At 43.5% G+C, this 19078-nt stretch overlaps 1 protein-coding gene across 2 annotated transcripts in view; it reads left to right on the forward strand.

Moving 5' to 3' along the window:
- REELD1 (reeler domain containing 1) overlaps positions 1 to 19078 on the forward strand; it is a 274056-nt gene that overhangs the window by 122121 nt on the left and 132857 nt on the right. For both annotated transcript variants that reach the window (XM_085643265.1, XM_085643264.1), the window contains one exon: positions 4804 to 5026. In XM_085643265.1, the coding sequence (XP_085499391.1) occupies positions 4804 to 5026 (223 nt within the window). The remainder of the gene's footprint in view (positions 1 to 4803; positions 5027 to 19078) is intronic.

Consider the following 19078-nt stretch of genomic DNA (forward strand, 5'->3'; position numbering starts at 1 on the left):
CAACAGCAGCTAATCAACAGTACCTTATGTGCTCCAGCAGGCAGTCAGCGTTAGGGGGGGGGGCCAGCCCTGCCTCTTCCTGACAATGACGGGCAAGGACGGGCCCGCCCTTGGCCCGGGCTTTGCCCGGGCGCTGCCGGCACGCCCCCGCGCTGCGGGGGCACCTGGCGGCCTAAGTAGTGTTCCGCCACTGCCAGGTGTCGTCACCAGCAAGCGCCGAGAGCAGGGAATGCTGGGGGATGTGGTTCTCGTTGGCCGTTCCCCTCACGGCGGCAAAGATCATGGGCGGTGCAAAGAACAGAGTCACCCCGCTGCAAAGGCCGTTCCCCTCACGGCAGGTAAGTGTGGCAAAAAAGTTATGCAGACAGGTCTCAAGCGCGCGTCCCGCGCTGCGGGGGCTCCTGGCGGCCTAAGTAGTGTTTCGGCGCTGCCAGGTGTCGTCACCAGCAAGCGCCGAGAGCAGGGAATGCTGGGGGATGTGGTTCTCGTTGGCCGTTCCCCTCACGGCGGTGAAGATCATGGGCGGTGCAAAGAACAGATTCACCCCGCTGCAAAGGCCGTTCCCCTCACGGCAGGTAAGTGTGGCAAAAAAGTTATGCAGACAGGTCTCAAGCGCGCGTCCCCATGTAGCTATGAAGTACAGGTCCAGTCTTTCCACCCACACCTTCTATTTGGGGCACTGTATTGAGGTGGGTACCAAGATGACAAATGGTTCGATGGCAGGGATGCCAGCCATGACTCCTGGTGACAGAGTAAGCTTCGGTGTGACCGCCCCACCGGATGGTGTGGAGCGTGTGCAGAGTATGGCAGTGTTACTGTAATAAAGGCTGTGGAAGGGGAGACATGGGTCGGCAGATAGCATTCACCATGCCAAAAACCGCCCTTTCTCTGCAGTATGCACAGTGGTCAGACCAACGTGCAGGCTGAAGCAAAATTTCTCAGGCTAGAGTGGAGAGTGCTTGCACCCTCTTGTGGAAGCATTTGGTCCTTGTGGCCTCTCCTAGGGAGAACAGGTCTCATTCAGGTCAGGAAACATGCAGCCAATGCTATTGTATGGACCGACCTGACAGGGAGATGGCACGTACTCCGGGCCACCACAGGCACAGTGCCAGCTGGAGCTGTGAGCACAGAGGTGCAGGCACCCCACGGTATCTGACGCTGCCGCACGGTTTAGGCAGTGGTACAGAATGGTGACAGGACCAGCAGGTTCGAGGAAGGTAAGCAGCCCTCATCACAAGTGCAGTGTGGTTCGGCGTGAGAGCCGTGCAGAGCAAGAATGCAGTAAAGCACACAGTACACAGGTTTACAGTAGGCTATTGCCCCAGAACTAGGTGGACCCTTTTATTGGAAGCCTAATGTAACATCAGGCACCCACAACTATCCCAAAACCCCAGGTGTGGTAATCTAAACACCCCTGCTAAATGGCCCACATCCTTCACTCTGAGAGTGGGTCGAACTCTAGCTCTAGACACAAAGACCAGGGCGAAAAATAAGCAAATACTTGTTGTGTGAAGGGATGGCATAAGACAAGGTAGCTGGTGATGTAAACTCATTGACATCAGGGTCGGATGGGCCTATAGGGCAATCAGAAAGTGTCTGATGGGTCACAGTGTGTGCCGGATTTCTGCAGCGGTGGCTCCTCCGCTATGGTGGAGAAGCATCGCCTCACCTGCCAGCAGATGAAAAAATGAAACATAAAACAAAAATAAACCCTTGTTTATTATCGCTTTATTTTTGCTCTTAGAACCGAGTCTTAGGGTCGGGGCAAGGGGGATGACAGGCTGGTTGAGGAGTGGTTTCACTGCTGTTCAGTGTGCATGACGGTCTAGCCAGCCGTCTCAGGTTGCCCAAACTGTCATGCGCACTGAAGCTCTCTCCAACCCGAGCTGCGTTGCCGGAAGGAGAGAGCAGGCACAGGCTCCCAGTCTAACTGGGAACGCAAATCATCGGCGCTCAGGCCAATCCTGACACTGCTTTCAGCAACATGAAAGCAGCGTCAGGATTGGCCAGAGTGGACTATGGGAACCTGTGCCTGCAGTGGAGAGGAACGCACTGCGGCGATGCAGCAGGTAAGTATTATTTTTTATTTTTCTTGTCATCTGTCCGTCCATTCACCCCTTCCCCCTGCCACTCTATCAACACACCAGCAGCTACTGTTTTTTTGGCTATGCGCAGGTCTGTAGGTTGCTGTCGTGTGCACTCTTTTGCGTTAATTTCCACTCTAATAAGTTCATTATACTGCTTCATTTTATATATGTGTTTGCTGCGTGCCATTAGTGTGCAGCAATGCTTGGTAGCCTTGCAGTTGTTTGTCTTTGTTGCCTTTGCAAGCAGTCTTGCTGTTTGTGTTGTTCCCTTCTTCTTTGGATAGTAGTCATTAATACAGGCTCATATGTGTTCCCTATTTTAAATGAGCACCTCTTCTGGAAACTGTACTCATATATGGGTGTGTTCTTTGATTTGTATTAGCTTATCTTTACATTCAATTAACACTCACATTTTCCTGTGGTGATATCTCATTTGTGCTGAGACACCTTTGAAAATTCGAACTTTTTCATTTGTGGGAAGAATTCTGACTTCAGAAAGTGCTCAGCCTATTCAACGTTGAGCGCTTGAAAATTTACAATTTCAGTGACATATCCCAGGCCCCTTTCCTTTGTGAATTATGGAAATGTATGCCATACACATGTTTCCTTCATATACATTGCATACATTTCTTACTGCTCCTTTAAAGGTTTGTGAATTAATCCCATAGATTGCATTACACCCTAAAACGTGTGGTAAAATATATAAGTGGTGCTTCATTCTCCGTCAATACATTCAATAATGTGTTCCTGTTGGGATTAATGATGGGGAAACCTAATTGCATAGATTGAGATCTCGTGAGAGTGGTTTAAACCAATGAGGACATTTATTACCAGATTTTTAAGATCTACAGAGTACTTTGTAATGCAGTGATCTTTACAGAGGACATGGAGATCTGAGTCGGTGCAGAGGAACTCAAAACACAGCCCTGATGAATAAGCCATTTCTTCAATGGTCATCTAAAAGCCATCCAGTTAGAACTGCCACCCATTGTAGATGGAAGGCATTCCAGAGGGCATATTTATCAAGAGTTTTGTGTTGCTCTTGCACCACGCAAGGGTGCGCAGGGCGACAAAAAACCTATATTGAGTTTTTCCATGCCACCAAAGGCCACCTTGCGTTGCTCTGTGTGGCTTGGTAAATCTGGATTAATGCAATGCAGTGCAATTCGTTGCCAAGCATTCCTCTGCCCTAGGGTGGCGTTCCATCGATGGAACATGGGTGTTTCCACGCATCCACCAATGGATTCTGAAGCAGTCCCAGATTTACCATTACTGGTAGACCTGGTAATGCGTCAGAATTCTACTCTTTCCCAGGGAAGGCGTAACGAGGAAAAATATGTTTATTTCTCCTCATCTTTTCCTTTTTCTATGCGTACCGCATTCTGCAGCAAACATAGAAAGCAGAAAAATTGCTAGAGGATTGTTTTTGTGCAGGAAGTTGTCTCTTCCTGAACAAAAACAATTCTGCTCGTAGCACAAGCACCCTTGCACCATGGTGCAAGGGTACGTGCGTTGGCACTAGGCTACAGTTTGTGCAGGCAGAGACCAGGAATGTGCCATATATTAATAGATGTGGAGCATTCATGCCCTCTACATCAGCACAGCAAGGTGTCTTGATGCATTGCGTGAAATAATAATATATATGGCCCCTAGAGTCTAAGGGTTAACAACAGATAATGATGTGTTGCATTAGATATCATATTTTTGTTTCATAAGAATGCTGGCACCATTAAGATGATGGCAATTTTATTTTGTTGTGGAAATAAGTGAGACCTCGAGGCATGAAGGAAATTGTTTTTGGCGTCTATGTTTTTCACTGTGTTTCCCGTGCAACAGCCGTAATAGTGCCTGATATAGTTCTGTTGGCTGTCAGGAAGCTGTTCAGCTGAAAAGATTGGTGTGAATCTTATCACAATGATACCCTCTGTAGAACATTAATAAAACCTTATTGAGTTTTGCCTACAAACACTCCAGCACCTATACTTTAGCACAGAAGACACCTGATTATAGAAGGACAATATTTGGTCAACAGCAAAAAGGATGTTCTAAATTTTGGGAGGTGAGTGATGGTGAAAGGATTGGTGCTGGTGAGCGGTGACATTAATTGTGTTATGGAGGAGGTGAAGCTGGGATTAGCTCCATCTTGAAAAGTACTCTATCCAAGCTAGTTGAAATGTTTTAATTCTTAGATGTGCACTGTAAATTGGGTTCCTTTGCTGTACATATGTAAAGGTCACTAGAGCTGCAATGTAGGAAATAAAAAGGAAAGCATCTAAACTAGATCCTACCCATTAGGATACATTACATTCTAGGGAAGAGGAATGACATTACTCTAAACATAAACATCTGCCACAAAAATTGGGTAGGTTGCAATGAGGAAAGAAAGAGATTAGAAGAAGCAAATAGGTGCCAGCAAGCTTTAATCGGATCTCATATCATAAATCAATTCTATTGGAAAGTCAGATAATCGTCCTTATTTACAATGATGTTGAACAATACTTTGAGACTCTTGGAAGAATCACTGTTCAGCAATAGTTTTATAGGCATGGGCTTGACTGTTGCGGTCAATTCTTTGTCCTTAGGAACAAACCATCCCAACATTACTATGAGTATTGTAAAGGTAAGCCTTTGTTTTCAAATTAACATGCAAATGAGAATTCCCGATTCTCTGAGGCTACTTTAATGATTAAACTTTGCCTTTTACATTCTATTCTAGTAACTGTACGAAGTACCCGCGATTTCATGGGTTTTATGCTGCAGGCTCGCACGGTGTCAAATGACCAAATTGCTGGAACCTTTGTTTATATACCTCCTGGATCGAAACAGCTAGGCTGCTTTAAGGATGGTGATGCCGTCACTCATTCGGATAAGGCTTTGAAGAGGAACCTTTCGTTCGTATGGCGAGCACCCGATAAACCCATTGGTGATATCAAATTCTGGTAAGAATTAGATGACTGGCAAACACTGATCATGTATTACATTATTTTGCATAATACTGCTGTAGTAGGTTATATGTATGTATCTACAAGACATTTGTGGAATGCAAATCTACCCAAAAGGTCTGACCATGAGGATACTTCCCTGCGTGAATACTTGTAGTCCCCCAGTTTTGCTGAGGGAGGCCAGACCGACTCAGAAAGAAACCTAGAGGGGCTGCAGACTTTCTAGTTTCCATGTTTTGAGTAGGGTATACTTGAAGGAGGGATGAGTTGGTGATTCCCTACATGTATCAACAGAATGTACACCAGGTGTAGAGAGGTCTGTCTTTGAGGGCACTAAACATAATTCAGTTTTTGCACCTTTCACAAGTTAAGCATCCTGCCACTTCTTAAGATGAACCATAATGCAACCCTGCATACATAATCTACTTGTCTGTACAGAATGCTCTCAACTCAACAGTGGTCATATTTTCACACTAAGCTTCCTCTAAGCGATAGCTCTCCCCCATTTTACTATATACCTCTGAGCGAATAGAGTAAAATGTATTGGTTGCTACTTAAAATTCTCTGAAGTCTGAATTTTCCTATTTGGCCATCAGTGTTCAGGATAGTTGATGGACACACTAGGAAGAACAACTTGCTAATTTCAGCACTTCACCACTGAGGTTCTTGAGGTGTTAATTCTCACCTCACAACCATGAATGGAAGCATCTTTCTGTCCCTCCCAAAAGAGCATTGATAAGAGAGCCAGCAAGCACTCTTCTTTCTTTAGGATACTTCTCATGTTAGCTTGGGCAACAGCAGCATCACCCACACCCCCAGGAGGCTCCTTGTCTTCAGGCAACAGGTCCTCAATACAATGTTTATAGCAATTGGGCTTTAGTAGCATTTTCAATCTGAGTCAAGACAGGTCATGAGCACCCAAAGCAGTCTACCTCTTCCTTTCTTCCATGCAAATGTAGGTCTTCTTCCTCAATCCTAAAGAGTGGTCCTGTTTCCTAAAGGAAGGTAGTTCCAGTGTCTTCAACTGGTCTCAATCTTTTCCTTTGAGCTGGCACACAGAATGTCCCCAAATATGAACTGATTTTCTGTTCAGCTTACATGAAAATTCATGTCAGGTGGCTACAAGCAAGCCAGCCATTTGTGTCTTTTGTAGCACTTGAACATTTCAAGGGAACAAGCCAAACACATATGCATTTTTCCAGGTTTCCAGGTACGTAGTCCATGCCCTCAGTAACCAAAGACCCATAATATTTAAAGTGTCTGACGCCACAACGGTGTAACGCTACCAGATGTTGTTTAGCCAATCAGGGGCAGTTGCTATGCTTGGTGTCAACAGCTATAACTGGTCTCAGAATGTTGGGGAGTGGGCAAGTAACGTAATTTTGTTCAAGTGAGAGGAAATTATCATGCAGATGGACACCTATTTTGTGTAGCTATTGTCCTTGCACACAACAGGTAGGCCTCCTGAAATGTTCTCAAAGCAATGGAGTAAACACTAACAACTCTTCTCGCCTCCAGCTAAGAGTAACTCCCTATAGGCACAGTAATTGCTCTAGGTTTAGGGTATGCAATTTACCAGCATGGCTTCCAGACAAGACTTTCAGTGACTCACATGTGGCTATCCAGCCCTTTGTGGGATATAGGGCCCTACCTCTCAGAAGCAGGACAGGAAAAGTCCCAGGGTAGTCCCCTTTGAGAAATGCACAAAGATTTGTGCACTAGCTGTTTCACTTTGTGAAGAAGCAACACTTTCAGACAACACTGATGCAGGGGTAGCACCAGAGCCAGTTGCTGAGGTGGGGTTTTTTCAGGTACAGTGATTGGGATGCAATAATCCCCAAATTTAGGGAAGGAGTAGTTTCTGCTAGGGGATGGGAAGATCCCTGTGCAAACCTTCTCACAGGGCACCAGTGTTCAATTAGTTCAGACAATACCAGGAAGGATGTGTGCTTATAGCTCTCACTGACGAGTACATGTGATTTCAACAGTGTCCCTAAAGGGCTTGGACTATGTCAGCACTGGTTCAGAAAAACATGAAGGTTAAACCTCATCAAAACATTGCATGATAGTGAGGTTTACGAATAGTACTTGCCCTGTATTAAATGTTACCCTGTTGCATGCCTTGACTGAGGTCATGTTTGACAACCCAGTTACTGCACCATTGTTTTTTATAGCTCCGACTTCAGAAAAAGTGAGGCTTAAGGCAAATTCAATTTCAAGTCTGGGGATTGCATTTGAGATTGTAGCTGTCCTACAGGATGCACCTGTTGGTCAGTTGGAGGTACCCACCTCACAGGTAGATTTCCTGGGGATGGATGGGGCCCCTGCACATATGATCTTAGTGGAGGTGTGTGTTCCTTTTGCATAGCCCAAGGGGCCCCTTGCTTTTTTTCTTCTAATGCTGTCTGAAGCCATCTAAGGAGGATTCAGCCACTCCCTGCTTTGTGTGCTATGTTTAAAATAAAAAAATAAAAACATTTTGACAGAGTTTTATTTTCTTCATTTACAGTGCAACCTCTGCTATTGCAATCCTGCCCTTGCATGAGGGAACAATACAACACTCTGGGTGGTTCTGTAGGGTTCACTTAGGAATGTTTTATTGATTCAACATAAGGGGTAAAAAACAAGTATGAATTGTTGTACCAAGTCATTCAACAATATAACTGAATAGGATTCTCTATGTGTGTGCATAAACAATAAAAATAGGTAGTTGGCACTCTTAATATATTTTCAATAAACCTGGTCACATATCAATTTTAATGTCTCTCAGGTTTATATAGTAATCCACAATGATTCTTTGTCCAAGTTGGTAGTTAGATACAGAGATGATGGTATATTCCGTCAACAAAGAGTGCTAATTAGGCATCAATTATTGTCTTCATCAGGACTTTCATAGAAACACTCAAGTCTTCCTGGTTAAAAGGACGCCTCCCAAACTTCCTTTACATCTCTGTGTGGGTATAGAAGAAACCTACCAATATGAATATAAGGAAAAGATACGATTCAAACTAATTTCACTTTTTAGCAGAAGTCACATCTCGTGATCAGTGTTTGTCAGGGGTAGGCCAATACAGCTGTTACTCCATCCTTCGTCCCACCTTTGGCAGGAAAACTCATATCTCCGTGTGTTTGCAAGGTTTCTTTGATGGAATACTATATATATATATATATATATATATATATATATATATATATATATATAAAATTCACTTAAAAAACCATAGGTTTCACACATGTTATAGTTAGCTGGACATTTCACTCCTAAAAAAACATTGAAATTCCCCCGTTACAGTCAGTTCAGATAACTATAACTCGCGCGCCCGCAATCCACTGCTCATGACGTCACATATTACATCACTCATGACATGGTCAGTGGCATCACTCATGACATCACTGATGACATCATCCATGTGATAGAGTAGCGGTCGCGCGAGTTATAGTTATCTGAACTAACTATAATGGGGGAATTTCAATGGTTTTTTACGAGTGAAATGTCCAGCTAACTATAACATGTGTAAAACCTATGGTTTTTTAAGTGAATTTGCAAGGTTTTTTAAATGCTAATTCCTAACTATAACGTGTGTGAAACCTATGGTTTTTTAAGTGAATTTGTAAGGTTTTTTAAATGCAAAGTTATGTATGTTTTATTATATTTTTTATATATTTTTTTTTTAAGGTTTTTCACCGTGCGCGCACGGTGCGCGCACTCTGCGATTTTTTTGAAAAAAAATAAAATGTTTTTTTCACCCTTCGGGGTCCTTCAGGGACCCCCTGACAAAGGCTAGGGGGTCAGGAACTCCCTACCCTGCCCCCTTTTCACGTTCTCCACCTTTCTTTTTCACTGTCACACACAAAAGACACAAAATGGCGGCCGACACTTCCTGATTTCGACCGATTCGAACGTTGACTGACATCGAACCACCAATTAGAATTACGCTCGGGCACAGCACCGTGCGCGCACGGTGCGCGCACGGTGTGCGCCTATAGATATTTATGTACTTTTAACTGCAATTTTCTCAGGAACTACTGAACAGATTGACTCCATATATGCAAAAGGCACATCCCTGACCTGAGGACTACCTCTTTGCCAAATTTCAAGTAATTCTGTTCAGCCGTTCGGGCTGTACCTTCGACTAAAGGTCCTATGGAAAAATGCATGGGGAAACGCGTTTTGGGACCCCCCTTTTTTCTCAGCCCCCGCTTGACGAATCACCCCGAGACTTTCAGGGTAGGAGCTGAGCGGAGCGCCCCATTAGTTTTGAAAATTTTGCAAGGATTCGTCAACCGGCGCCAAAGTTATTCAAAATAGAATTTTCAGATTTCCTATGGAAACACGGTCCTAACTATAACTATCTACTGGGGCCGCCAGTAGATAATATATATATTTATATATATATATATATATTTGCTCCCATGCACCTTTCGAAAACGGATCACTCGCTGGCGGGTGCTGCTCACACGGTGGTGCCCCGTGTAAAATATCTCGCTCCAAAGTTTTCCTCACTCCCGTCCGGGAAGAAGATAGCAGCACTCACGGGTTAGGTTGGTTACCAATTTTTATTTAGCGCTTCACAGACGCGTTTCGGGTCTTCCCTTCGTCAGTGTGTTGCATCACAGATACAGCGCGGCGCCATTTTATATACAAAAAATGCATCACATTATCCTTTACGGGCAATAAAAGCAACGAAGGACTATTTCCCACCAAGTTACTGTGGGCGCCATCTTTCAGTATGCACGTATTGCGTTCACACTAGTTTGTCAAATAAAGTTATATACAATATTTACAATATTTGCAACAGAATTATCGACAAAATTCATTATTTATGAAGTGTGCTTCCTCGTCAATTCATTACAAACGAAATTGAGATCTCGCCGTGGATCGGCATTTGTGGCTCCATAGAACCACCCTTAACCTCCTCACTTTAATAAATATATATATATATGTCTCTGTTCGCCGTGGAGGAGGTGCAGGGACAGCTTGTTACATTTCATATATATATATATATATATTCACTGAAAAAAACATAGGTTTCAGGGGTGTTATAGTTAGCTGGGGATTTCACTCGTACAAAACCATAGATATTCCCCCGTTATAGTTAGTTCTGCTAACTATAACTTGCGCCCCTGCAATGCACTGCTGATGACGTCACATATTACATCATTCATGACATGGTCAGTGACATCACTGATGACATCTCAAATGACATCACTGATGACATCATCCAGTGACTGTGTGTTTCTGTAAAGTTTAAATATGTTTAATATATATAGGGAAAGGTGTATTGAAGAATGAGTGGATGTATAAGTGTCTGAATGGATGATTTAGTAGGTGCGTGACTGACTCTATAAGTGAGTGATTAAACTTATCTTACTGAATGCATGGGTTAGTGACTAAACTGTGTGAATGTCTGTATCCGTCTGTCTGTTGATGTTTAAATGGCTACATGGGTTTGTGAATAGCTCTTGAGTGTCTATATGGGTTATTGATTGGTTGTCTGAGTATCTGTATGGGTGCCTCAGTGTTTATGTGGGTGGGGTGTGTGTGACTCTGTGCATAGATGTGTGAGTAGGTGATTCAGTGGGTGCATGGTTTCAAGAGTGCATCTGTGATGGACTGTATGGGTGGGTGAGTGTGTGTATGGGTGTGTTAGTGAGTGAATGTATATCTCAGTGGTACATCTGTGAGTAAGTACATATGTCAAAGGTAGTACATGTATGTGTTGGAGTATATAAATGGCTATAAGTGAGAGTGTGTAATTGTGAGAGTGGCTGTATGGATGAGTGTGTTCTTGTATCAGTGATTGTATAAGAGCGTAAGAATGTGCTAGTATTTGGATGAGTGATTGAGCTGGTGTGTGTATTACTGTATAGGTGAGTAAATGGCAGTGTGATTAATTATTTGCATGACTGACTAGGTGTGTGAGTACCTCTATGGATGAGTGGTGGTGTGTGAGTGTTTATCTAGGTGTATGAGTGCATATGATAGTCCTGTACTGAGTGACGATAAGTATGAGTGACTGTACAGATGAGTGAGTGGATGTGTGTGTGTAGACCTAAGAATCAGTGAGTGGATATGTAGTTATTGGTATTGGAGTGTCTATAGTTTTGAGAATCGTAGTCTCTAATTTCAAGTGGGTGTATCAAAAGTTATATTAGGGTGTGAGAAGATGCATGAAATTATTACATGGATGATGTCATCAGTGATGTCATCAATGATGTCACTGACCATGTCATGAGTGATGTAATATGTGACGTCATCAGCAGTGCATTGCGGCGGCGCAAGTTATAGTTAGCAGAACTAACTATAACGGGGGAATTTCTATGGTTTTGTACGAGTGAAATGTCCAGCTAACTAGAACACCCCTGAAACCTATGGTTATTTCAGTGAATTTCTAAGGTTTTTTCAAATGCTAATTTCTAACTATAACGTCCCTGAAACCTATGGTTTTTTCAGTGAATTTCAATGCTTTTTTAAATACTAATTTTTAAGTATAATAGTAGTTATACCTATGTTTTTGTACTGAATTTAAACTGTTAATTTGTAAATATATTATTTATTAAACAATATTATATACTTTTCTGAAATTTTTTTTATTTTTTATTTTAATATATTTATATTATTTTCTTCTTTAAAAAAAAAAAAATTCCGGAGTCGCGCACCCAAAGCGTACCTAACACGACGGGTGCGCGTATTAAAGCCGCCATATTGGAAAAGTCGTGAAGAATCAGCGTACGGTTCTGCGACGGGTGCGTGTTTTCCAGTTACGTGATATAGTATAATATTACGTGTTGTGCGCGATAGGTATGTGACCAATGCGAGACCCCTGCTCCCGCTAATTCGCGACACATGCGCATTACGGTACGCGACGCTTGCGTGGTGGCGTGCCCCGCATGACGTCATATGTGGGACTCGCTGGCTGCACGGTTCCCGCGAAAGTTTTTATATATTAAAATGATATGTAAGTGTCTTTAATGTACATATTAGGGCAAGAGATTATCTAAGGTATTTATAAAAATAATAATTCTACGTGTAATGAACTAATATTATTTTTAAATATATTTTAGCGGAGTCGCGTCGGATGCGTTCTTCATGAGCGCAGGGTGCGCGACTCCCATGTGACCTTAAAAAAAAGGATTTGATTGGTTCATAACATCTCCAACTGTAACTATTGATGGACCCCACCCATTTTAATCATTCTTCTTGGACCATCTTCAGAGAAGCATCTCTTCCGCAACTTGAATCTGTTTGGATTTTTTTTGTGTTTTTTGGGAAGTCTGTACAAAAATGGCATCTGGAGAGGAGCATCAGGTACTACTTCTTTCTGAAGAAGAAGTGTTGGAGGAAGACCCACCCAAGAAGAGACCAGAGTCTGTTGTCTGGAAATTCTTCACTTTTCCAGATGGAGAGAAGAAGGTGAATGCAAGAAAGGTGGCATGCTTGCTGTGTGGGAGGGTCCTGTCGCGAGGCAGTGAAGAGAAATACTCCTGTGGTACAGCAAGTATGTACAAGCATTTGCGCACCATTCACCCCCGGAATCTTGCTCGGGAGGAAATGAGGTGAGCTGCGGAAAATCCAGCACCAGCAGTTGCTAGCACCTCAGGAGAATCACAACCAACACCTCCTATGGACATTAGGGCAGAATTTGCATTTTTGGAACAGCACTGTGTGAATTGCAAAAAGATTATCTGCTACGGCAAGCAGTCGGTGGATGCAGTTTGTGCTGTCCAACGCAACCACCGTTGTTAATTTTGTTGTTGTTGTTGTTGTTTTTGGAATGAAAACTAATTCCAAAAGTTACCTGTTTATTTTGTTCCTTTTTTTGTTCAGTGTTTGAAAAAACACCAAAAAAATACAAAATTGTTCAAAAAATCCAAAAAAAGAAGAAACAAAAAAGAAGAAAAAAAAAGTTCTTGTCAGAACTACCTTATCTGGTTAAAAAAAGAACTATAAATGCATGGTAATGTGTTAAAGTTTGGTTGAATATATGTGTAGAGCATGATGGACTGAAAGAATGCATTAGTAGTGTATGGTGAATGTATAGGGGCAGATGTATGAGGAAGTGCTGTAGTGTGGCACTACAAGTCTTTTTGCTGTACTGCGCTGCAGCACTTCTGATGCACAGAGATGCAACATATTTACATGAATATGTCGCAACTCTGTGCTTCCCTCTGCACTGGTGCACAAACTGTAGCCATGTGCTGGCACAGGTACCCTTGCACCATGGTGCAAGGATGCCTTCATCATCGGGAGATTGTTTTTGTGCAGGAAGGGACACGTTCCTGTACAAAAACAATCACTGAAGGCATTTTCCTCCTTCAATGTGTGGTGTAGAAAGCAGCACACATTGAAAGAGGAAAAAATGAGGAGAAATGAAAACCTTTCTCCTCGTTGCGTCTTGCTACGCCACCTCTAGAGTGGTGCAGCATTCACACACATGTCTAGATTTATCATTTCTTGTAAATCTAGTGATATGTCTTGTTCCATGGGTGTTGTGTGGGAACATACATAGCAACAGCCATGGAACGCCCCTTCAACAGAAAGTGTTGCGTATGAAGGGGCTGTATTTACAAGGAGAGGAAAAGCCATGCAGGGTGGCTTTTCCTCTCCTTGTAAATATGGAGCTACCCCCAGCACCACCATTACGTCACACAGAGTAATACGATAAGTACATAGTGCTGGATGGATGATTGAGGAAGTGCATAGCAGTAACAGGAGGATTGCTAGACTGCATGGGTAGTACCTTAGTATTTACAGGAGTGTTCCAATAGTATGTATGTGGTTAGAGGTGTGCATGCATAGTGCAGTGAATACTGTTGGTGTACTTGTGTTAGTGGCTAGGCCACTCTATATGTATATCTTTAGTCAGGATAATTACAAGAGTGGAGAGAGAGGCAGTGTGATTGGAGCACTGCATGAGTCATTGTCCAAGTGCATACATAGTGACGGAGTAGGTAGAGTGCTGGTAGTTGACAACAGGGTGAGTTTATAAGTGCTTGTGTTTTGGCACAGATATTAGATAAGGGCATGGTTCTGTGAGGATGATTGCAAGAGTGGAGAGAGAGTGACAGAGTGATTGGGGCACTGCATGAGTACTACTCAGATTATTACAGGAGTGAATCAGTAGTCTACATGGGGTTGGAGGCCTGCATTCATTGTGCACATGTAACTGTAGCACAGTGTCTTTTCATGCCTGAATCATTGTACAAGTGAACACACAGTGACTGAGTAGGAAGAGTGCTGGTAGCTGACACCAGGATGAGTTTATAAGTGCTTGTGATTCAGCACAGAGATTAGATAAGGACATGGTTTTGTCAGGATGATTGCAAGAGTGGAGAGAGAGTGACAGAGCCTACATGGGGTTAGAGGCCTGCATACATTGTGCACATTTAACTGTAGCACAGTATCTCGTCATGCCTGAATCATTGTACAAGTGACAGTGTCTGGGTAGATAGAGTGCTGGTAGTTGACAGCAGGGTGAGTTTATAAGTGCTTGTATTTTGGCTCAGACATTAGATAAGGACATAGTTCTGTCAGGAAGATTGCAAGAGTGGAGAGAGAGTGACAGAGTGATTGAGGCACTGCATGAGTACTACTTAGATTATTACAGGAGTAAATCAATAGTCTGCATGGGGTAGGGGCCTGCATAGATTGTGCACATTTGACTGTAGCATGGTGTCTCTTTATGCCTGAGTCATTGTACAAGTAGATGGACAGTGACTGGGTAGATAGAGTGCTAGTAGTTGACAGCAGAGTGAGTTTATAAGTGCTTGTGTTTCGGTACAGAGATTAGAAAAGCACATGATTCTCTCAGGATAATTGCAAGAGTGGACAGAGACTGATAGTGTGATTACTGAACTGCATGGCTATTACTTGGATTTTTGAAGGAGTGAATCAGTAGGCTGCAGGGAGTTATGGGACCGTATACATTGTGCACCTTTACCTACATACTAACTACGAAATTAGACATTATAGAACAACAAAAGCACTTCTCATGCACTTATAAAATCACATATTCACTAACTTTGGACTCTTCTAATCTATCAGGTACCTCTCATTAATTCAGTAAATATAGATACAACTATATAAATACAATCTAAACAAATACATGACTCATGACATACTATCTACTTAAGAAGACAACTACTACATACCAGAAAGAGGAAAATCTAGTGGTTTTGTTTTCAACTACATGTTGCCAGTTAAACGTATAAATATGCAACATCATCGAACTGCACCTCTCAACAGACTTAATTAAGAAGAGTAATCAACAACACATTTTTTTATGAGGATTTCTAAAACCACACAAACTGTACAAACTAATAACAGAATTATAATCAATAACACCTTATATGATCAATTTGCAAACAGCACAGTTGTACCTCATTTTCCCATACTACCTATTATAATGCCATTTTATTAAACTATACCTTTTTACTAAAAACAATATGCACGCCTAATAAACTGCACCTTATATAAACATTTTTGAAAATACACATTCTTCATGCATATTTAACCAATTAATAATAAATTAGAAGCATTATTCAACTATATCTTTCAAGACACCTAATAATATATATATAAGTACGCATACTATTTTTTAAACAAAGTTCAAATACAATAGAAATTATTCCAATATATATTTGTACATTTCATAAATTAATTTAACCAGCAGTTTCATTTAAATGTCAAATCTATATTACATAAATCTCTTAAAAATATAACTCACCTTTTAAATAAATCTGTTGAATGAAAAATCTCACACACTCAGCCAGGATTTTCTTTTTCACACAGAAAATGTTTATGAGCACACTCTTCAATGTAAAACCAGTAATGGCAAACATTCCCTCTAATTTTCCATACATATACACATAACCCACAAATGACATTGCTTCCCAGTGTTTTTCAAATTGAAAAATGATTTTCCATTGGTCACAGAGAATAATACTTTTCAACTGACATCTTCACCCCTTGTCCTTAATATCATTTCCATGGCAACAGGTTCTACAACATTCAACTTAGCTGCCAGGTCACAGGTTCACCACACAATGTTGCAAATGACAACAGCAGGCGTGGTTGGCTTTGCAAAGCATGCCCTTATCCTTTCTGCTGTACCTTTCAAACATTTCAAATTAACCAATAAGAAACATGCTTTCTAAACAAAGTAAAATGCACCCTATATTTGAATGTAGAGTGTTCTTAAACAGCCAATCAAATCTCTACTTTCTTAAAAACAGCATGTTGTCCACCATTATAGATAGATTTCATTGTACCACCTGCCTACCTCAGGTACAGACATCTTCTGATTACCTACAGAGATCCCTTCAAGATGCTTTCAGTGTGGATTGTTGGGCACAGCTATGTTTTCTGGTGCAAAAGGTATGCTGAAAGCAGAGGTCTTGACAAAGACTTAGCTTTGCAAAATGTACATAATAAATGGATTGGACAGAGAGGATTGAAGTGGCACCAATTGATGCCATTGGTTAAAACCTTTATGCACTTCCAACCCCCTGACCTCATTATTGTGCACTCTGGTGGCAATGACCTAGGCACATTGACTGGGGTAGGTCTGGAATTGCTAATGAAAGACACCTTTGCAGAATTGATGTTACTTTTTCCCCAAACTGCCTTTGTGTACTCTAACATATGCAAAAACAACAGTTGATGGATAGAATGCAGAACAATGTTATACATCCACCCCAGTACAGAGATCTGGGCCTAAATTCACAGTTTTCTTGCTCACCATGCCATTCCAGTTTGAACCCAGCCATATGCAAATCAGTCTTGGGCACAGGGTCAAGACTGATTTGCATATGGCCAGGGACATGCAGCTCCGCGTGTGGAAAAGCAATTCTGCTTTGGATTTTGGAAGAGAGAGCATGTTTCCCTGCCCCTTCTTCCAAAATCCAAACCAGAGTTTGCTCTGGTAGGGCGGGAGATGTGCTCCCGCTCTACAATAGCAAACAGCAGTGGTCTGGGGGTGGGCACCCCGGGACACTGCAGGAGCCGGCTCTGGGGGGTGGCAGTCCCCAGGGCCTTTGAAGGGTCCAGGAGGGGGGCCCCATGGCCCCCCTCACATCTTTTGCAAAGCCCCGGGGAAGTGGTGGTCCCCGGGGCTCGGGGGTCCAAAATGGACCCCCGCATTTTAACAGTTGGTGCCCTGAGGAGGAGGTGGTCCCCGGGGCATGTGGTGGGGCTGGAGCCCCCTCACACATTTGTTTGTTTTTTATTTTAAAAAATAGAGTCCCGGGGAGGTGGCGGTCCCCGGGCTGCGGGGGCCTCCGCGGGCCCCCGCTTTACATTTTCCAAATCCTCCCGGGACCTGGCCCACCCAGGGGGTTAAAAATAACGATGCGAGAAGATACCCGCTTCTTTTTAAAAAAAAATATTCGCCTGGATCTGCGCTCCCAGCGTGCATTCTGCTCTTTTAAAAAAAAAATTATTTTGAGCAGGCCTAGGGGGTCAGGGTGTTTCTACCCTGCCCCCTTTTCTTCTTTGGCACCTTTGTTTCCCTGTTTATTTCTGACGCGCTTCTACCGAGTCACAAAATGGCTGCCAACGCTTCCTGGTTTGGAGAGTTGACAAAGCAAAAACCAAAGGAAGTGATGGACGGAGTGTTGAACATTGCAAGCACTCACCCCCAGTCATCCGATCTGGGTTTAATCCATCACCGTTCTTTAGCCCACTCTGCCACCCCAGTTCAGACATGGCCATATGCAAATCAGTCTGACCCTGTGCCTTATGGGAACAGTCCAGCCCGAACTGCCAAGCCATGTCTTCCCTGGACCGGAAACAAGCTTCCTAGGACCGGTTTCTGGCATTTCAGCCGTCTTCAGCCAGGCTTGCTTGAATCCAGTGGCAAAGTGAGCAAGGGACTCACGTCTGAGCATACCCTGCCAACTTATGGCGAACAAAGCAAAAACCAAAGGAAGCTTGTTTCCGGTCCAGGGAAGACATGGCTTGGCAGTTCGGGCTGGACTGTTCCCATGAGGCACAGGGTCAGACTGATTTGCATATGGCCATGTCTGAACTGGGGTGGCAGAGTGGGCTAAAGAACGGTGATGGATTAAACCCAGATCAGTTGACTGGGGGTGAGTGCTTGCAATGTTTAACACTCCGTCCATCATTTCATTTCCATAGGTTTCACACATGTTATAGTTAGCTCGACATTTCACTCGTAAAAAACCAATGAAATTCCCCCGTTATAGTTAGTGAAGGCAACTATAACTCACGCGACCGCAATCCTCTGCTGATGACGTCAGATATTACATCACTGTATTTAGACACTTATTTACCCATGTCTTCTTCCATTAATCTTTAGCTATACATATATTACAAATATTTATTCTTCATAAAGACACATATGTCATCAGTGATGTAATATCTGACGTCATCAGCAGAGGATTGCGGTCGTGTGAGTTATAGTTGCCTGCACTAACTATAACGGGGGAGGAGAGGAGCCAAGATGGCGACCGGAGCAGTCGCTTGAGCGCCCGGCTCCGTCGGCCCTTGGCCTCGGACTATCATCCTGATTCCTATCCTTGCCGATTTTCGAGGTGCAACGCGTGCGACGACGCGCTGACTGCGCCGCCGCTTTCCCGAAGTCTTAGCCCGCCCGGATGCCGGAGTTTTTGGTGCCTTTGTTCCCCGCCCTGGACCCTTGCTCTACTGTGGCCTCGGCCGGCCCCCTGGAATCGTTGCAGTCACCGGACCCGCTGGTGCAAATCTGAGCCCGAGGTCCCGATCCCGCCTCACGCCACGCACGGTCGCCAGAAGAGCCGGGAGAGAGACGCCCGGACACCTCCTGTACCCTGCATCTGATGGGCTGGAGCCAGAGGGTAAGCCCCGGTGTGGCGGGTCTCCTACCCCGCTCTGTGGACCACGCTGTAGAAGGCTGCAGACCCCCTTCTTCTATGGTCTAGTCGGCTGCAAAGAGAGCCTGAGGGAGGGGAAGAGACTGCTAGCTTTCACCTGTTGCGGCGCAGACCTGTTGGGAATTGCCTCCTTGTCACGATCCCCCCCCTGGCCACGGTACCGTTCAACGGTAAAAC

Source organism: Triturus cristatus, chromosome 2_2, assembly GCF_964204655.1.
Source record: "Triturus cristatus chromosome 2_2, aTriCri1.1, whole genome shotgun sequence".
Classification (NCBI taxonomy): domain Eukaryota; kingdom Metazoa; phylum Chordata; class Amphibia; order Caudata; family Salamandridae; genus Triturus; species Triturus cristatus.